The sequence below is a fragment of the Hydra vulgaris genome, chromosome 06 (assembly GCF_038396675.1).
Source record: "Hydra vulgaris chromosome 06, alternate assembly HydraT2T_AEP".
Classification (NCBI taxonomy): Eukaryota; Metazoa; Cnidaria; class Hydrozoa; order Anthoathecata; family Hydridae; genus Hydra; species Hydra vulgaris.
Window position 1 is genome coordinate 41,328,542 of NC_088925.1, and position 23,207 is coordinate 41,351,748.

The following is a 23,207-nucleotide window of genomic DNA, read 5'->3' on the forward strand; positions in this document are numbered from 1 at the left end:
AAAAGAAGCTATTTTAACTTAAACTTTAGGGGATAAATAAGGGTTTTTGTTTTGTTGCTAAGGCGTTGATAAGTCTTAAACCCATGAAATATGCAATTTTTAAATATTTTATATTATCAAATAATACAATAGTACAGATCGTTATATCAAATGAAAGAGGATAAAAATCGGATAAAAATGAGTCCAAAATCTAAATTTTGACATTTTACTCCAAAATCAGTAATTTTTTCAAAATAAAAACGAACGAAAGTTTTTTAGAAAGCTGCCAGATAGGGTTATATGAAGTAGTTTATTTAGCTGTTTATATATATACATATACATACATACATTTATATATATATATATGTATAAATGTATATATATATATATATATATATATATATATATATATATATATATATATATATATATATGTATATATATATATATATATATATATATATATATATATATATATATATATACATATATATATTTATATATATACATATATATGTATATATATATACATATATATATATATATATATATATATATATATATATATATATATATATATATATATATATATATATATATATATATATATATATATATATATATATATATATATATATATATATATATATATATATATATATGTAAAGAGGCCGCAACTACGCGTTAATTAATAAAAATGAACATAAAAAAGAAAACATGATTATTGTAATTGTAAACAAAAAAAGATTGCCCTCTAAATGGAAAATGCCTTTCGAAAAATGTAATTTACAAGTGCATTGTTTCCTCACAAAACAACCCTGATAAACAATATATTGGCTTAACCGAGTGAGAATGGAAAAAACGTTATGCCAACCACAAGCGATCGTTTAAACACAAAAAATATTCAAAAGAGACTATGCTGTCAAAAAATGTTTGGGATTTAAATGAAAAAAATAAAAAATTAAATTTACAATGGCCTATACTAAAATCTGCCCCTGCCTATAAAAACATTTCCAAAAAATGTATGCTATGTTTGCAAGAAAAATTTGAAATAATTACTCATTTAAATCAGGAAAATTTATTGAATAAAAAATCTGAATTAATTTCTAAATGTAGGCACGAAAATAAATACCTCTTAAAAAATTATAAAAACAAATGACCAAACTAAATTATCCCCATTCCAAAGAAATTTATTTAATAATTACTTTCTGTAACTTCCCGTTAATCAAAAAAATATACTAATTAAAAAATTATTTTATTTTTGTTTTTAGTTATAATAACTTATAACTTCCTGTAAAGTATTTTTTTCTATAAATTCAATTTTTTTTTAGGTTTAATAACTCTTCTTGATGATCCAGCAATGGTGAAACTTAAAGTTGAAGAAAAAAGTTAGATAAGTGTTTTTTACTAATTTATATATATATATATATATATATATATATATATATATATATATACATATATATATACATATATATATATATATATATATATATATATATATATATATATATATATATATACATATATATATATATATATATATATATATATATATATATATATATATATATATATATATATATATATATATATATATATATATATATATATATATATATATATATATATATATATATATATATATATATATATATATATATATATATATATATATATATATACATATATATATATATATATATATGTATGTATGTATGTATATATTTAAACAACTTTAAAATGTATTCTACAAAATAGAGTGCTCAATGTTCTTAAAAGAACAGAGCAGTTATAAATTAGTGGAAAATCACCTAACAAGTTTTTTTTTCATTTAACACTGTGTTTTATCAATAAAGACTAATCATTTCTGATGAGTCTTTTTTGATGAAACACAGTGGTAAATGAAAAAAGTTTTTGCTTGGTGATTTTCTACTAATTTATATATATATATATATATATATATATATATATATATATATATATATATATATATATATATATATATGTGTGTGTGTGTGTGTGTGCAATTTCTAAAGCGGCAATGAAATTGGTCTACCCAAAAAGTCTTTAAGCACCTCTGATGTTTTTTTTTCTGGCTACGGACTGCAAAAGCCTCAAACAAAACTCAGCTGTTGCACGGATCAAAATTCGTTTCTATAGAGTGTATTTAATGATTATTATTTCATCTATTTAATACCAAATGTAATTTACAAGGTAAAAAGAAAAATAAGAAAGTTATTTCTCGTGATTTTCACTTAAGAATTTTTTCTTCCAGAATTTGTTTAAAAGATCCTCTTTTTTCTTTTGCAAAAGCCGATAAGCGCGTTGCTAAGCTTTTGGCGTTTTTTGAAAATAAACAAACTTAAAGTAGTTAGTAATAAGTCCTATCAACTTATCTGAATCTGCATTTAACTGAAATAGCAATAACTCTAATCAAATCAAAGTCCAAGCGGCTCAACTGAAACAAGAACTTCACTCATTAGGCCGGGTAATAAAAAAAAAAGCAATTGCCTTTACTCAGCGTTTTTAGAGTAATTTTTCAGCTTTACGTGAATAAAAATTTAAAGAAAATTCCTGATATTTTCTTTTTACGTAAAGCTGACCAATTACTGAGTAAAAGAAACTGCTTTTTTTATTTAATTGGCCTATTGCTTGTTATAAGTATGTTATTCTGGGGTTAACTTTGCATTATATACTATAGTATTTGAGGGAGCAATTTTATCTGAGATGCCAAAAACATCAATGGTGACGAGTCATTTTTCTTGAAACAATAATTTCACATTGTACATCATTATACCAAGTATTTATATCATATTTGCAATATGGAAATGATTCATGGGAATCGTTTGACTTGATTAAAAGTAAAAATTCATAAACATCTGCTAAATCTTTAGCGTAGCTATAAAAAACTAAATCTTTTACAGATTTCAAGCAGAATATAACCGCCATTGTTGTTAACGGTTATTAGACGCGTTTTGTGAAACAAATGCTAAATGGTTTTAGTCAAACGCCGTTGTCAAATGTTGTCCTCGTCTCGTTGCTAAATCTCGTCCTATTTTATATAAGCCAACTGTCAAAAAATAAACTCATGTTCAACATAAATTATAACTTCCGTTTTTAAAGTTCCTATTAAATTATTATTACTAAAAAATACATAAATAAATGATTGAAGCCAAAATTGTTAATTTCATAAGCTGTGGCTGTTTAATCAAAAGAGGTTAATTTCTTAAGCAGATGCCGCGTAATATAAATCAGAGTTGTTACGACATAATATGTCTGGCAGATCTGTCGACATATTTTTAGATATATTTTCTGCCGACATAAAATATGTCCCACATATTTTCTATCGACATATTTTGACATAACTTCATGTCTGAATTATTTTCTGCTGACATAAAATATGTCAGACATATTTTCTATGGACATATTTTGACATAATTTTATGTCTGAATTATTTTCTGCTGACATAAAATATGTTAGACATATTTTCTATCGACATATTTTGACATAATTTTATGTCTGAATTATTTTCTGCGGACATAAAATATGTCAGACAAATTTTCTATTGACATATTTTGACATAATTTTATGTCTGAATTATTTTCTGCTGACATAAAATATGTCAGACATATTTTCTATGGACATATTTTGACATATTTTTATGTCTGAATTATTTTCTGCTGACATAAAATATGTCAGACATATTTTCTATTGACATATTTTGACATAATTTTATGTCTGAATTACTTTCTGCTGACATAAAACATGTCAGACATTTTTTCTATGGACATATTTTGACATAATTTTATGTCGGAATTACTTTCTGCTGACATAAAATATGTTAGACATATTTTCTATCGACATATTTTGACATAATTTTATGTCTGAATTATTTTCTGCTGACATAAAATATGTTAGACATATTTTCTATCGACATATTTTGACATAATTTTATGTCTAACATATTATTTTATTTCAATCTAACAAATTTATAGCGCATTTCAGCTTAATTTAAAGAGTAAAGTGAAAATAGTCTAACAGAATTGTTGCTTTTTTGCAATCAGTTATGCTTTATAAAACTTTTATTATAATCCCTATAAGCAAAAATCCGTTGTTTTATAAAGGTCTTTTTCTGCACTTTTTAGCGATGCATCATTTGATAGTAGTGACTAATATTGACTAGTATTGATGCATCATTTGATAGTATTGATTAGTATCGATTAGTATTGGCGATTTCCCGTTATAAGAATCTAAAAACCATCTCAAGCTGAATTTCTATTACTGAAAGTGGTTTTTATTAGTATGACTAAATTTAAAATTATTCTTTTAATTAAAATAATATTAGAAAAAAAACATTATCAGTTATTTTTAATTAATAGTTGATCTTGAAAAAGGTTTCATTATGAAAAACTGAATTCAAAAGATTCTAATAATTTATAACTAATTACGAATAATATACTTATAATTATAATAGTTATGATACATTTATCATTAAAAAAACTGACAATTGCATTATAATTGCATAGTTAACTGCCATAAACTTGCATAAAATGTTTTGAGTGAAATATATATTATAAAAATTATTTATTTTGATTTCCTAACGATTTAAAGTCAAAAATGGAGAATGATTTATTAAATGAACAAGTGAAAACTCAATTTGAAATAAATAAAGAAGGAGGAAAATGTAAAATGTGCAAAAAATTTTACAAAGGCAAATTAAGTAACCTCAAAGATCACCTTCTTCGAAAACACAAAGAAAAAGCCGACGAAATTGAATTAGTTGAAGCTACCCCAGCTACAAGCCATCGAAATGACAATGAAATTCAATTAATTAAACGAATCAAGCTAGAAGTTGACGTAAATCAATTAATTGGAGAAATGATTCGATTAATGATGCGCCGTAACTTGTCTTTAGCATCAGCTGATGAAATCGGACAAACGTCTTTAGTAAAAAATGCACTCAAAAAATTCAATATTTTTATAAATCGTCACAGCATGAAACGCTACATTCGACATGCATGTGAAAATATTTTTTTGCTAATAAGAGAAGAAACTGAAAATGTTCTTATGTCGTTGATGTTCGATAGTGCGTCGCGATATGGAAGAAACGTGTTTGGAGTTAGTTGCAGATATATCAAGGACGGGGAAATAGTTGACAGAACTTTAGGCATAATTACTCAAGAAGGTCGACAGTTTGGCGAAATTTTGGCTGCTCAATTGGAAAATGTGATTGGAAAAATTGGAAAATGTGCTAATGATATCTACACAACTTGCACAGATCAGGGAAAGAATATGATGAAGGCTTCAAATATTCTCCAAAATGCACAAGATCAAATGAAAGTAATCCTTGAAATTTATGGTGACGAATTTATAGATTTCGAAGACGAAGAAATTGATATTGGCGCTTTAGAGAATGAAGAAGGGAATTATAGTGAAGCCCACACTGTTTGCGTTGAAAAATCGGTAGGATTGTTCTGTTCAGCCATGTTTTGTGGCGCACATGTGTGTCAGCTAGCTGCCAAGGACGTAACGTCAATGTTTGAAGATGCATTGAATAATATAAGAAAAGTTGCTATTGAATCCAAAAAAGTAGCATATTTTCAAACATATAAAAATCTAAAAAAGCCTCGTATAGACATTGCACCTCGTTGGGATTCCACTTTTTTGATGATAAAAGATTTTCATACCAACGCAGAATCATATCAAAGGATAAGACACGGCAAGTTAAAGTTAAATGATGCATCATGGAGCTTAATAGATGAATATTTCAACGCATTTTTACCAATACATTCGGCCATGATGGATTTTCAATCACCAAAATTATCAATGAGTGAATTCTACGTTCGATGGATTCAAATGAAAATAGAAATCGAGGACGTTCCAGCAGGTGATTTGGGATTAAAATTGTTACTGACCAACGCAATTAATACACGAGAACAAGTTTTTTTTAAATGTGAAGCCTTTATTGCTGCTTTAGTTCTGGATCCTAGATTTTCCTTTACATCGGGTCATCAACTGTTTAATACAGAACTGTTGAATAGAGGAATCACACAGTTGATCAAAATCCATCAAAAACTTTGCACTCGACAAGAACAGTCAAATTCTTCATCAACAGAAGAATCCATACAATTAAATGCGTCATATTCATCAAATACTTCTGAAGAGATACTTCCGATGAACTCAGAAGATGTTGAAGCTGAAAAATTACGCCGTTTCATTGAATATACTGGAGGAGGAACAAGGCAAGGTATTATTAATGCATCTTCAGAATCAGATGAAGATATTCGTCAACTAGTTTTAAAATGGGCTCTTAATGAAGCGCGAGTGACATTAGACGTTGAATTCAACATTCTTGCTTACTGGAAGAAAAATCAAAAAACAAAATGGGATCGGCTCTATGAAATTTCGCAAGTAGTTTACGGTGCAGCGTTCTCCAGCGTAAAAGTCGAACGTGATTTCTCTGGATTCGCTTTGGTTTATAGCCATCTACGTACTCGCATTTCAAATGATTTCCTAAACTCCATCATGGTGGTAAAAAACAATCTGGATTTAATTGATAAAATAAAATTCGTTTAAAAAACTTGTTTACTTATTTAAAAAACAATTTTCATTTTTTTTTAGTCAAACAACTGTTTTTCTACAAGGTCTCCTAATTTGCAACAGAATCTTTTGAGATTTCATTTTTCATTATGAAAACTTTTGAGGAATTGTCAATTGAACCTGTCATTTTGAAAAGGACACAAGTCCAAAACTTTTAACAATTAGTTAATAAATTTAAATTAAAAATTTCTGTATGATTTAAATTTTTTTATAAAAAATAAAAGTTACATAAGTTATATATGTTCTTGATTTATCTACTTTTATGTTAAATTTCTTTCGTAGTGTAGAAATTATTTTATTTAAAACCATGTTTTGTTAATTTTTAATAGTTTAAATAAATGGACTTGCGCCCTTTTCAAAATGACAGGTTCAATTATTTTATTGTTAAATAAATCATAACTATTATAACCATAAGAATATTATTCGAAATTAGTTATAAGTTACTACCGGTTAGTCTTCTTAATACGAATTTAATGAGCTGAATATAATTTTTGCGAAATATTTCAAATTCTTCAGCTTAAAGAAATTTAATTTGGCACAAAATTTTTGAAATGATGTGATTTTTTCATAGAATCTTTTGAATTCAATTTTTCAAAATAAAATATTTTTCAGGATCAACTATTAATTAAAAATAACTGAAACAGTGTTTTTTTATTATTATTTTAATCAAAAAAATAATTTTAAGTTTATTCATACTAATAAAAACCACTTTCAGTAATAAAAACACATCTTGAGATGGTTTTTACATTCTTATAATGGAAATTGTCAATATTAATCAATACTAATCAATAGGGATGGCAGTTTTGCTTACTTTTTTTTTGCTTACTCGAGTAAGTTAATATATATTAAAAAGTAAATTACATAAGTAATTTGAAACGTTTTATGTAAATTTACATTTCCCTATAAGTAACTTATTTTTTTGAAACGACTTTTACTTTTTAAAGTAAGACTTTTTACTTTCAAAAAAAAGTTATGTAAAAGAAGTTTACATCAAAAAGTAATTTACTTTTACATGTTTTTTTTTTTTTTTTTTAATGTTTATTCACCTCCCCAAGGCCGAGAAAGCCACTACATACGAGGAGGCTACTTAATTATGGTTATAACCCTCTCTCAACTCTATAACTCCGAAACACGAACCTTGACAAACAAGGCCGCTGCGCGGAGAAACAAGTTAAGCGCGGTACTACCAGGGACGTGGTGGGGATCGAACTCGGAACCTCTCGCTTACAAAGCGAGCGCACTACCACGACACCACTACCGCATTTTATGCGGTAGTGGTGTCGTGGTAGTGCGCTCATGTCGTGGTAGTGCGCTCATATCGTGGTAGTGCGCTACATGTAAAAGGAAGTCACGTGAAAAAGCTATTTTACTTTTACATTTAAAAGTTAATTACTTTTGAAAATTACATTACATAATATAAAAGTTTCTCAAACTGTAATTTACATTTACCTATAAAAGTAACTAATTAAAAAAAAATTATATTATAAAGTAACTTGCATATGAAAGTAAATTACATAAAAGTAATATGCTACCAAATGTAAATTAAATTTACAAATAAAATAATATTTTTTAAGTAGGAATTTTTTATTTTAAAAGTAATAACAAATCTTTATTAAAAATAAATTACATCAGAGCCGTAACCAGCTTTTTTTGGTCTTTGAGATAGCTAACTTCCAAACATGGAGCAAACTCCAAACATTTATATGTTTATACTTATGTCAAATAAGGATGCTATGCATAAAATTGCGATGATTGGAGGCTGGGAACAAAAAAGCCCCAAATTTTGTGCCCCCCCTCTGCCCCAAATGTGAGAGCAACAAGTTGATGAAATATTTTTTGTACTGTTTTTAACTAGACTAATATTAATCGATAAATTTTAAATTTCATAGTAAAACATTTTGGCTTTCAAAAATTATGACCATATAAAGTTTAAACCCCCCTCAATTTGAGGTAAAAACGATTTATAAGTAGATAAAGTAATAAAAAGTGTGGTCATTAGAGCCTGTATACAAAAATGCCCTTAAACATTTACCATCCCTACTACAAATGTGAGGGCAACAAATTAGTAATTTTTATTGTTTTTGTTTTCTTACACTAAGTTTACATCCTCGCCAAATGAAGTGGTTGTTTCAATCTTTTTCTAAACATTCTTATGTGATAAGGAAGAACACACTTAAGTTTGGTACTTTAGTATGTTTTTGTTTATACCACAACATTGCACAATTTTATAGAAAATTTAATATGAAATCTTATAAAAACCATTTTGACCAAAGTTATTGCGTTTACATAATTATATTAATAATACATCTCATAATTTACGAGCGTAAATTTTGAGATGTAATATTGATGTAATTATTAAAGACATTATTGTGTTATTGGTTATTTGGTTATCCATAAAGTCTTTAAATGAGTTTAATGTGGTTTTTAACAACACCTTAAAAGTTTTTAGAAAACCTCATTTGTGCGTAACTATATAATAATATTATTAGTTAAAGAAGAGGCTATTGATAAATTAATTGTAATTGGTTTGTTGATAAAAGGAACCGTTGCATGTACAAATTGTAAAACTTTTTTACATTTTCCTAAACATTCTTATGTGATATAAACAAGAACATACTTGAGTTTGGCACTTAAGTATATTTATTAACCAAAATCATTGGTTTTTCAGAATCATAATATTACATCTCAGAGTTTACGCAAGTAGACATCATTATATTATTGGTTACCATAAAGTCTTTAAATGAGTTTAATATGGTTTTTAACAACACATTTAAAGACTTCATTTTTACGTAGCTATTAATAATATTATTAGTTAAAGATGCTGTTGATTAAGTAACTTTAATAGGTTTGGTAATAAAGAATACGCCGCATTTTCAAATTATGAAACTTTTTTACATCGCTTTTAATGTGGTATAATACCACGCAATACTTGTATTTAAATGCATTTAAAGTTAAATCATGTATTTTGTTTAATTTATATTTTCATGGATAAAATTTTTTTTAACCATTTTATTTATATGTTAAAAAAAATAAAAATCAAAATTTCTGTTATTTATGCAATATTTCTTCTGTTTTAGTATGTTATTTTAGAAAAAGGTTCACCTTTTTCTAAAATAACATACTAAAACAGGAGAATTTGGTACTTCAGATACATATACTTTAATTTTTTAGATATATTTTTAAAAAATACAAAACTATAATTGTCAACTTAAATAAGGTTGTTAAACTCAAACTTCAGAAAAACAAATGATCATCAATTTTTAATGACAGGTTTTTAATGTCTTTATTATGTACGGATATTTAGAGGCTTGCCAATAGGACTATTTTTGTCTACTTCTCTTCCCCGCCTTTCGTATATTTTACAAAAGAAAATTAATAATTTGTAACGGCAAATTAAGAAAAATAAAAAGTTATAAAAATTAAAAACCCATCACTGTATCTAAAGAATGTCTTTATATAATAATTAAAAAAAAACCAATGACGAAATTATATTTTTTTAAAAAATTAATTTGATAATTATCGAATCCCATTTAAATCCCCTAGTTGGGGAGGTTGCTCAAAATTTATGTTTATAGTTTTTGAACATTAAGAGATTATTGCATGATTTTAGAGACTTGTTAATGAACTTAAATTTAGTTTAAAATGTTAAAAAAAAGTATTTATAAATGTTATAAACTCATCATTCTCACACCAGTTGTATAAATGGGAAGTCAACATTTTTAAGGGTTTATTTTTAGCAGACTCCGATTATCGCAATACTTTTGAAAAGCTTTACATAAACATGAATATATAAATGTTTGGAGTTTGCTTCATGTCGTTACATAAAGTTAAGTTCTCAAACAAAAACAAAAAGCTTGCTACGGGCCTGATTTAAAATTTGTGATTGGAATCTGGTTGTTTAAATATTGTGATTTGCACTTTTGTTATTTTTTTTATTTTAAATTTTTTGAAAATTTAAAATAAAAACAGTAACAAAAATTTATTGAAAAAAAAAGAATTTGATGTTATTTCATCTGTATGATAAAACAACATCAAGACAATCTTCTTCACAATCGAACATATAATTTTAAACTTGAAAGTGTGCTTTTTTGAACCATCCTACTAAATACGCTATATTAAATAAATTAAAATAAGCGGTTTTTGCGGTTATAAAAAGTTATAAATTTTTTTTCAAGTTAAATACTTTTACATTTATACTTTTTTAACTTTAATTTTTTTTTCAAATTAATCTTGATGTTATTTACATCAATTGTTTGAAAGTTTTTTTTTGAAAGACTGTCTGGTTTAATGTTCTTGCTTTGGAAATGGCTCTACATTTTGCAATTTTTTTCTAAGTTTTGTATTTTGGCTTCCTTTATTCAGCGTGGTTGTTAAAAACCAATCTAACCAAAAAAAGTTATTTCTGGAAATGACCAACTCGAATAATTGTTAGATAATAGAATAATAAAGGAATACTTGTTTTCTGGAATGGACTAATTGAATTTAGTTCATTCCAGACAACAGTTTTATGAATAGCTATTAATAAATAAACAAAAAAAATTAATTTTATTTTCTGAGTGGCTGTTTCGACCAGAGCTGACCATTGCCGTCCCGAATGGGAGTGAGAGGGTATCCCCCACCCCAAAGCTATTATATATGCATTTGAGTCAATCAGAGACCTCTTCGGGACGGCTCTGACAACAACCACGCTGAATAAGAGAAGCGAAAAGCAGCAGCATAACTACAAATACGCCCGGCTCATTTACGGTAAATTTTTATCAAGGCCACTAACTTATTTCCTCCCGAAAAAAAAAAATACTGAAACAAATAAATCAAAAAAATGTTTTCAAAGCTTTTATGCAAAAAATCTTTCTTTCTAAAAAGTTATAAACCCCAACTTTAAAGAAAAATAAAATATTAGAGAAAAAAAGTAAGGGTACGACCTCCTTGCCCAGGAAACAAATTTAATATGCACGTTCATCGGGACTACACAAATTCTTTCAAGATAAAGTAAAATTAAAGTAAAGCCGGAATGATAAAGTAAAACTAAAAAAAAAAAGATTCAAAAAAGTGGAGTTCTCTCCCGTGCTCTGAAAACAATTTTAACTTGTACTTTTATTAAGTTTACACAAGTGCTGGAAGGTTTACACATGCATGAATTACCCATAGCTTAGAAAGTATGCCCCCTTTCCCCATCTTCCCCCGACAAACTTTCATTATGGCCATTAACCTAATCTGCTAAACAAACAAAAAGAAATAAAAAATCAGTGATTATTTAGCAGCCCCTATTAGTACTCATGCGACAGGGAGCCCGTCTCTATACTACTAGTATAGGCTATATTTGCCCCTAATTATAATAGAACTACCCTTTACGATATACGTGAAAAAAAAACAGGCAATAGATTTGAATACGCTACCTATCTCAAAATTTATGTTAAATCAACATGAAATGACTGTTCTTTGAGAAAGTAAATAATATAACTTACTTTTTACTTACTTACCAAGTAAAGTATAAAATTTCATATAATATATGAATATAATGTATAAATAATTTTTTTCAAATTACTTTTGTGTACGCTATTTTTGCTAAATTTTACGTTTTACATCGTAACAACAACTTACTTTTACACGTAAAAGTAATTTGTTGTTACGATGAAGTTTTATTTTACTTTGTAAAGTAGTAATGAAGCAAAAAAGCAACAAATTTGTTAGACTATTTTCACTTTACTCTTTAAATTAAGCTGAAATGCGCAATAAATTTGTTAGATAGATTTTTTCTTCAAGAATATCAAACAGCAAATATGTCAGACATAAATTTATGTCAAAATATGTCCGTATAAAATATGTCTGACATATTTTATGTCAGCAGAAAACAATTCAGACATAAAATTATGTCAAAATATGTCCATAGAAAATATGTCTGACATATTTTATGTCAGCAGAAAATAATTCAGACATAAAATTATGTCAAAATATGTCCATAGAAAATATGTCTGACATATTTTATGTCAGCAGAAAATAATTCAGACATAAAGTTATGTCAAAATATGTCGACAGAAAATATGTCTGACATATTTTGTCAGCAGAAAATAATTCAGACATAAAGTTATGTCAAAATATGTCGACAGAAAATGAGTCTGACATATTTTATGTCAGCAGAAAATAATTCAGACATAAAGTTATGTCAAAATATGTCGACAGAAAATATGTCTGACATATTTTATGTCAGCAGAAAATAATTCAGACATAAAGTTATGTCAAAATATGTCGACAGAAAATATGTCTGACATAATTTATGTCAGCAGAAAATAATTTAGACATAAAATTATGTCAAAATATGTCGACAGAAAATATGTCTGACATATTTTATGTCAACAGAAAATAATTCAGACATAAAATTATGTCAAAATATGTCGATAGAAAATATGTTGGACATATTTTATGTCAGCAGAAAATATGTCTCAGACATATTTGACAGATAACAACCCTGATATAAATGATTAATTATATAAGCTTTTAATGGCTGCATTTAAATCAAAAGTAATAATTAAAAAAAACAAACATAAAAAAGCATGAATTAATAAAACTAGTATGAAACAATTTAAAAAAATAAATATACAATTTCATGAATATCTTCAAGGTTACTTACGCACCGTTACATAAATAATACGCTAATATAAATTAACCGCAATTAACAATAGTATTCTAAAAATTCTTTGAAGTTCATTATCGTTGTCAAACATCTTCTTTAGCATTTATTCTTCATACTGCTTATTTCCCAAAAATAATTTTATGATTAGATTACGATAAGATCTCACACAGCCATTTGTTGTAGATACAAAACATTTAAGTTGAACGACCAAGTAGAAAATTAAAGAATTAGTTACTAAAAAAAAATCGTACAAGTTAAAACTATCTATTTTATCTATACAGAAAAATACACAAGCAATTAGCAAACTGCTTTTTCTTGCACATTCTCATTTCTATTTATAAAATTGAACATATTAGAACAGGGAGTGTAATAAAAATGGACTCTAAAAAAGTAAGCATAAACTTTTAAACATATTAAAAGTTAAAAATGAAAATTTTGGCAATGATAATAAACTTCAGATGGCAACCTTCTAGGAAGATTACTATGCAAGGTTTGCAAACATTCTATATTGAATGTGATCTCTCTTATGCAACAGTTTAGGGCTCATTTTGATAAGAGAATTTTAACCCAAGCAAAACTCAGATGTTTGCTGCTAATAATTATCTCAATATTGTTGATATACCTATACTGATAAATGGACACACTCTTACTGAGTTTTCTAGTTTATGTTCTTTTTGATTACCTTTTACTACTCACCATTAATAAAAACTATAAATCTAATTCTTTGCTCATATTTAAAAAAATGTATACACAATCTATTTCTTATCCACTCGTGTATGGATAATTGTCGTCATTACTAGATTGGTTTTTTAATAATACCCTTTATCTTTCAGACTTATTTGAAAACCGCATTGAAAATGTAGTTGGACCAAACCAAGCTCCTAATCTTTAGCGTCAATAGCCTCAAAGACCTGAAGTCTATTACTATTTTCTACAAATACTATCATGTTTGATGCTTAGGAGAGCTACTATCTCTTGTTCAGTCAAAAAAAACTTGAGACCACCTAACTCATTTTGCAAAGTCGCATCCTTTTACTGTAACTGTTCTTTCACTGTTATAACACAAACATAAGACACAAAAAAAATGTATAAAGTATTCAGTTGAAAACAAATAACATTATGGAAAACTGTTTTAGCCACACAGGTGTGTAATAATGGACAAAATTGCAAAATCTCTGTCCATTATTACACACCTGTGTAATTTAAATTTAAATGGATTAAATTTGGAAAAAAACGGATTAAATTTAAATATAAATAATATAATATAAATTTTTTTTTTAATTATTTGTCCATTATTTCACACAGGTGTGTAATAATGGACAAAATAGTATTATTGCAACAACTCTCAAACAGGGTAAAGTAATATTCGAAAATGAAAATGACAAAAGTTACTTCTGTAAGTGTTACTCCATCAGGAAAAGAGAGCTCAATATATAGCATTTTATCTAAAAAGTGTATTGCAAGTGGATATATTATAGTGGACTAACTTGACAGTCACTAAAATAACAGAGCACCAGAGGTTTAAACAGAACACGAACATACATATAGTAACTTACCAATGACTTTGACATTACTTTATATACTTGGTTTTTCCTTCATTATATTTTTATAGTTCCTCAATAATTAATAATTGTGAGCTCAGGGGCAGTTACCAGATAAAGCTGACCTAAAAATGAATTTATAAAAAGCATCCAAAAATTTTTCTTTGTTTGTTTTGAGTCTATTAATAAATCTACAAACTCAGTTAAACATGTATTATTAAGACAACTTGCAGTTTCTTTCCAAGCTTATATTTAAATTCCAGTCTCATTCTGTTATTAACAACATGATGGGTTGCAACAAATATTATCATAAATAAGCATTTTAAAAACCAATCTATAATGTGAAAAAAAATGTTATACAAAAATATAAGGTAATTGGTAGTTGCGTTTAACAATATATATTTAAAAATAGGAAAAGCATATTTTAAATAATGAAAGTCTATTAGGTTTGATTTTTCTTTAATTTAAAACAACTAATTTCTACAGTTGTTTCTAAAATTTTATTTTTTAATAATAATAACCTAACCTCTGATTAAATAACGATATCATACCCTCTGATTAAATAGCATAAAGAAAATAATGCTGTGTAAACAGTTTATAGCTTACTGAATAAATACAGATTTTTCAAATTTCACTTTTTTGATAAGGTTTGTTTCTCCATTAATTAATTTTTTTTGAGATAAGAACGAATGAAAATTGTTAGGCATTTTGACTGATTTTTGATTTATGACTAATTTTTTCTTCATGTTAGTGAACACAATTCTTTTTTTTTACAAGCTAAAAAAATCCATGACTTTTCAGCATTTATTTAATTGAATATCTTATCAGAAACATTTTCAGATTTTTTATGGTACCATTCGCTGCACATATCAAACTGTACCACATGAAGATTGGTATTTTTTGCATGATACCATACCCAATTTGAACAGCATGAGCAAGAAATTTATAAAGTCATTAACTTTTCTTCATTAAAACATGATTTTGATTGGCTAACTGGAAAGGCAGAAAAATGTCTTTTTTTTAATGTATTCAATAAAATGTCTAATTTTGTCTTTGTCAAGAGATAAAGCTCCAATATCAAATTTGTGAAGTATGTTTAATGCATTAGCAATTGCAAAAACGCCACAATCCACACCATTAGTTTGTTGTTGACATTTGCGTACATGGATTGTTTGCGTACATGGATTGTCAGCAGAATAGCATGAAAACTTTGACACAGCATCTGTTTCATAGTTTTGAATCAAAGCGAGTATTTCGTCGTATTATTCTGCATATATCCACTTTTCCGCTAAAAAATATCATACCAATAATGACTTTAATAGTTCAAAATATTAAAAATAAAATAAAAGTATCAAATTTGGAAAAATTACAAATGCACAAAATGCGTAAAATTATATAATATATATCATAAATTATAAAATACCATAACATTATCAAATTACCGGCGTTTTCTCTATTTAATTTCTAAAATTTAATTTTCATTTACTATGTTATTGTCTTTATAATAGCTGTATAAATAATAAATAAACTATAGAAATACTTCCACTCCAAAAGCCGTCAAAACATGCGGTTTGTGCAAAATAACAAATAAAGAAAAGCTTTGATGAAGAACCTTTTTTTGGTAAGCTCATTTATATATATATATATATATATATATATATATATATATATATATATATATATATATATATATATATATATATATATATATATATATATATATATATATATATATATATATATATATATATATATATATATATATATATATATATATATATATATACTAATCTCAATATTATATGGCCATATAAATCTTACTTCTTTTCTAGACTTATAGGAAGTTGTGATATGTGATATGTGTTATAAGAAGATCTTCAGCCTAAAAGCTTATTCACTTATAAGATTGAACATTTAAAACAATGGTTAATATATCGTAGAGATACATTACAAGGTGTTAATACTCTCAAAGATGCGCAATGAAGGTATGACTTTTTTTAAACGTGATTATGGTATGGCTTTAATAGCTAAAGTTTTACTCAATTTTTTGGAATTCAACACTTGCGCAATACTATATCTGTTAACTAACTATATATTACAATAAATATCTCTGAATTAAAAATTTAGTTTGTAGAAAAACAACTTATGAAAAAAAAAAAATTTTTTTCTTTATAGTTCTTTTTTAAATTTATTGATGCTTGAATAAATAAATAACAACAATTTAAAGACATTTCATATCAGTTTGAAATTTGAGTTGAATTAATAATCAATATATAGTTTTTAAATGTTTAACTTTCATGTTTAAAACATATATAATTTGTTAGGGCATTGAGCTATATCAATATGGGCACATCAGAAATAATTGTTAATCCTACGCCAGAAAGGAAATAGCTTTTAAAAAACGCTGAAAAATTAAATTTAAAAATCTATTGACTCTTGAACCATGTGGACTAGTAATTGACAAGAATAATTTTATTCTTGGAACAACTCCAGATGGAAAAATTCAAGTTGACGGGCTTTTCGGAATCAAAGAGGTAAAATGTAGTGAAGAGTATAAAAATGTTGATGCCAAAGACATTTGTTTTATGTTTAAAAATGCTTTTATTAATGAATTGCAGTTAGCTTTAACTACAAATGCAGTTAGCTTTAACATCTCAATCATGGTGTTACTTTATATTTTATACTAATAAAAAAATGGTTATTGATTGTGTGCAGTTCAATAATGAAATATGGGACAAGCTAAAAAAATATATTCTTGATTTCTATTTCATTTACTTATTAAAAAACCTTGTTGACCATTCAAAAGATAACTTAGAAAGTGCTCTATTTGTTGATAAAGTTAAGATGATTGAGTAAAACAATATTTTAAAATATTTGTTATTTTTAATTTATTCTTATTATTTAAAAGTAGACAGATTTAATTACTTGTCCCTCATTCTTGTATACAGCTGTATGCTTTCAACGTCTCTTCGCTTCATGTTTTACATTAGTTTTGTTTTTTAACAAATCCGGGCTCTGGTTGATGTTTTATCTCAGAGTACGATTTTTTTTAGTTTCACCTAGGGTGATTGGCTTGGTATACAAATTGTTATTTAGAATTTTATTTCAAGCAATTTTTCAACTTAGTTTTAATTTTTAATCTTAGAATTTTATTTCATTTTCTTAAGTGGTTTTTTATTATGTCATATATATTATAATATTATACTTTACTAAAACGTTGTTGTTTTTGGATTCTATTTGCATACTACTTTAAAAATTCAGATCATAAATCATTAATGTCAGTAAATATGCAAATGTAATATTTATTAAAGATTCTGTAAAAATTTTAAATCTGTTTACAATTTAGTTATGAATAGAGCTAACAAATGTTATTTGTTATTTACAAGATATAGGTAATAAACATTTAGAATAATAATTCATTTTAAATACTTTAAAGGAAAAGAACGTTGATGTTAAAAGTTTAAGATTGATTGTCAAATTTTCTTTATAGTGATGCTATGTGAGTCAAGCTACTAAAAGCAAACTTATAGTAGCTTGCACCACTTTTAGAAATGATTTCAATAGTTTAACGCCTGTCATATGATTATCTTTTAAATCATAAACTAAGAGTCCAGGTTAATGAAAAACTTAAGATATGCAGTGATAAAGATTTTTGGAATCAAGCAACTAAATTTGAAGGTACTATTTTATTATTACTTACTTGGCATTTTTTCAATTCCCTGTGTTAAGGCTAACGTCGGGCCTAGCTCGGGCCGAGCTAGTAACATCGGTTCAACATCGGCTACACCGTTTTCAACAAAACAATATCGGCTGAACGTCGGTTATATGTTTGTTCGCCGACGAATAGCCTAACAGACATTCAGCCGAAGTTCAGCCGACGTTCAGCCGATTCGGTTCTGTTTTTTATTTCAATAATACAAAAAAATACAAATAAAAAACCGAAAATGTTTCTATTAAATTTTAAAAATGGTAGCATCTAAATATTAATACGCTAATTTAATAATAGTAGTTTTCTACTGCTTTTCTACACGCGGATCAGTACTCCGCGCGGTCTTTCAAGCAAGGTCTTCAAGTGAATACACCTCTTCACAGTTTCGATTTCGCGCGTATATATTTACGACACCGATTTTCACTAGTACCTTCTGCGCAGAATCGCATGAAAGAGTCCCATTTTTATCAATAAACTATTCTAGAAAGTCATTTATTTTAGTAAGTTTTTACCATTTTTGATTGTTTTAAACATGAAACCTCAAAGTTTAAAAAGAAAAAGATCAATGGGATGTGCTGTATTTGGTTGCAACAATAGCCAATATAATCTTGAAGTTTGGCGTAATGAATTTTGTGAAATACACAAGGTTTTAAGAAGCTCTTTGACTTGCACATGTTTGGAACCTTACAAGTATGTATTCTACATATATTGTTATTTATTACAAATTTAAACAAAATATCAGTCTGGCTAATGTATAAAGCGATTCATATGTTACATATTATGTAGACATATTAATAATATATTATTTATAAATACAATGTTATGGAATAAAAAACCAATGTTATTGAATATTATAATAATATATTAATAATATATTATTAATAATAATAATATGTTATAATATATTATTAATATATTATTATAATATTCAATAACATTGTCATGGAATAGGGGTATATAATACTTAACTACATAATTATGTAGGCAAGTTATATTGCAAGGTATATTGAACTATAACACCTACATAATTATGTAGGCAGATGTTATATATAAATAGGCAGATATCATATCTAAATATCATGCATGCTTAGTAAGTAGTTGTATAGTTAAATAATTATTTATGTAGGCATATATTATATACCCTTATTCCGTAATATGCCTACATTATAATATATATGTTATATATATTATATAGACCTATTGTAGATATATACTATATAGACATATTGTAGATGTGTAATGTATCTAAAATATGTCTATATAGTATATATCTACAATAGGACTATATAATATCTTTCTATATACCCTTAACACCTATTATATACCCCTATTCCTTAACATATACATTAAAATTATCATTTTAAATCTGGTTAATCTGGTACCCAGGGTAAAAAAAACAACCTATATAGAAATAAGCTTTCATGGAAGTTACTGTATACATGTATAGTACATAGTACGTTTTTATGTAGGCAGATATTATATACCTTATTCCATAATATGTCAACATATGTATATTCAATAATCTATAATGTATCTAAAATACACATAATAGTCTATGTAAGATCTTTCACCAACGAATTTATGAAAGGTATTGTATTTCTAATTATCTGTCTTTGTTTTTCTTGTATTTTGATTGTTGATACAGATGGTTGGTGAGACAAACTATGATTAACTCATAATAAAAGGGATTTAAATCAGGGAATTCACTTCAAGATCCTGTTAGACAACTTGTCTATTGTGATATGTTTTTTACAGAGTATATAATTTATTTAAAAAAACAGTGGAATCTGTGAAGTGTTCACGAGTACGGATGACCGATTGTTTAAAACTGATATTTAAATACACTAGAATTATTTGTATTTATATAGCTATACATTTTTTAATCGAATAAGTTGTTTCTTTTTAGATTATTTGTATTTCCATCAGAAAAAAAATTGCCAGCAAAGCGTATAAAGTGGCAACAACTAATTAACCGTCAAAGCCCAACACATCAAAATAAATACTGTAAAATTGGAGCCAACCATAGAGTATGCTCTCAACATTTTGTAGATAGTGAGCCATCTATAGAAAACCCATATCCAATAATTAATCTCGGTTACGATTCATCAAAAAAAGTCAGAACTATTTTACCTGCACCATCTCGACGATCGAAAATAAATAAAAAATTAGAGTTAAATTGTGAACAATTACCATCTTGTACTTTACAATCAACTCCTGCAACATCACTTTTACCATTGAATTTTTTTAAGAAAAAAATTGATATGCAATATCTCTTTACTGATGATGCTACTAAAAAGAATTCAACATTAAAATTGACTTCAGATTCTATATCTTTCTGGTCACCATCAACTTTAAAAAATACAGAAGACAAAAGTTGTGTAGAGATAAAAAAAAAAAGTTGTGTAGAGTCAGAAGAAAAAATTTGTGTAGATTTTTCTATTGTTAATGAATCATTGCAGGACATACACAAAGAATCATTGAATGACTCACATGATGAGATAAATTTGCTAAAATATCAAGATAATATTGAAAAACCTGTTTTGGATTGCAGCAATAATGATCTCCTTGTTAATGACTTATTGTTGGAAATTTTAAGATTAAAGAACAAAAATATTTGTTTAAAGAGCAAAAATAAAGCCTTACATAAAAAAGCAAATATGTTTAAGAAACTTTATTTAAAAAACTCAAAAGATATTTTTACATTGCATACACAAGTTATAAAATGTGTTTGTATGCAAAGTGTTACAAGTCGCATTTTAAAAACTGATAGTGATTGTGACTTTTTTACTGGGGTTCAAACAGTAGCTGAGTTCAAATCCCTTCATACGATAATTTCACCATTTGTTCGCAGGAGATGGCGTGGTACAAAAAACACTACTACTGTTACAAGAAAGTTTAAAAAAGTACCTAAGCAATTTGGACCTCACAGGAAACTGTTAAGTGAGGACGAATTTCTTTTGTTTTTAATGAAATTGCGTCTTGGATTGTTAAATCGAGATTTAGCAGAAAGGTTTAATGTTTCAGAAGCTTTAATTAGCTCCATAATATCTTCATGGCTTAAAGCATCTTCTGCAGTGTTATCACCAATTGTTTATATTCCTGATAAAGTTAACATCATAAATACTCGCCCAGGTCGTTTTAAAGATTACAAAAATCTTCACTCTATTATGGATGCAACAGAATTTTTTATTGAAACTCCCAAAAATCCAGATCTACAAAAGTTAACATGGAGTGAATACAAGCACCATAACACAATGAAAGTTCTTGTTTGTATAGCTCCAAATTCTGCAATAATGTTTTTATCTCATTGTTATGGTGGATCTGTATCTGACAAAGCAATTACTAATTTTAGTGCATATCTTGACAAAGTTCCACCACATTCTCAAATTATGGTTGACAAAGGTTTCCTTATTAAAAAAGAATGTGATGCTCGACACATTACTTTAACTATGCCACCTGGAAGAAAAGGTTCCGAGCAAATGACACCTTCTGAAATCGTTAATACACAAAAATTTGCAAATCTAAGGATTTTAGTGGAACAAGTTATTCGGAGGTTAAAGACTTTTAGAATCTTGGCTGTAGAATATCCTGTTAATATGATAAGATGTTTTGATGATATAGTTACAGTCTGTGCTGCATTGTCAAACTTACGGAAACCTATTTACTTGTAATGATATTATTGAGTACTTATTTGAAAGTTTGGGTTCACTTGATAAATTTAATTAAATACAAAAAAATAAAGATTGTATGTGTATTTGTATAAACATTCATACAATTTACATATATACAATACATATATATATATATATATATATATATATATATATATATATATATATATATATATATATATATATATATATATATATATATATATATATATATATATATATATATTATATTATTTTATATTGTTTTATATTATATTATCACAAATAAGAACTGAAATTAATTTTGAATACAATAAAAATTAAATAACAAAGAGAAGAATGAAATCCTATACACATATGGATTTTTTTTTTGTAACCGTAAATACAACTACGAAAGTCCCGTATCCGTTGCTGAAAGAATCTGTTAATAGACAGATTATTTTATTAAGTTTGGTCGCTTTTTTTGAATATTAGGCATTCATTTGACTAGATTTAAAAACATTCTCAATACATTGTAGTATGGAACGTCTGACTAAGTGCAAATTTTATAACTACTACATAAGTTCGCAAATTTGAAAAACCAGCATGTGCGCTAAAATAATTTTGAAGATTCACTCATGAAAAATTCGTACTTATGCCAAATTTTGTAAATCCGTCGTACATATTACATATTTTTAATTATTCGCCAAGGCCGAGGAGGCCGCTCGTTTTTTTGTATTATTTTTTATTGTTGTTACAAAACTCTCTTAATAAATTTTAATAAGATCTTTCAATCAGGCCCCTTCCCCACTTTAAACGTGTAGACTTACTGTTTAAATCCGTTAGGAAAACTTATAAGTAATGGGGCGGTTTCAGTGGAACCGACCCGACTTATATAAACGGGTCGGGTATTCATAGATTTAAATCTAGAATAAACTGCTTGGAAAACTGATTATAAACTGTTAGGCAAACTTAGATTATACGAATTTTGGTTAGACAGGTAAAAGTTTTAGTTGCGCAAATAATACGTAGCTGTCATTCAGAAGAGTTTGACTAAACAAGAGATTTTTACATTTTTAATGTCTCTCATACACCGAACTATAGGTTTAAGTTGA

The 23,207-nt window shown here is 26.7% G+C and overlaps 1 protein-coding gene across 1 annotated transcript; it reads left to right on the forward strand.

Moving 5' to 3' along the window:
- Positions 1-18,272: 18,272 nt before the first annotated feature.
- Positions 18,273-22,186, forward strand: LOC136081861 (uncharacterized). Its single transcript, XM_065800157.1, has 2 exons — positions 18,273-19,153; positions 20,370-22,186. Exons 1-2 carry the CDS (start codon positions 18,996-18,998, stop codon positions 22,132-22,134), a joined length of 1,923 nt encoding a protein of 640 aa, XP_065656229.1. The 5' UTR covers positions 18,273-18,995; the 3' UTR covers positions 22,135-22,186.
- The last annotated feature ends 1,021 nt before the right edge of the window (positions 22,187-23,207 follow it).

Coding starts and splice junctions, on each gene's coding strand:
- LOC136081861 (XM_065800157.1), top strand. CDS start 18,996: ATGAAACCTCAAAGTTTAAAAAGAAAAAGATCAATGGGATGTGCTGTA. Junction 19,154..20,369: donor ACATGTTTGGAACCTTACAA/GTATGTATTCTA, acceptor GTTTCTTTTTAG/ATTATTTGTATTTCCATCAG.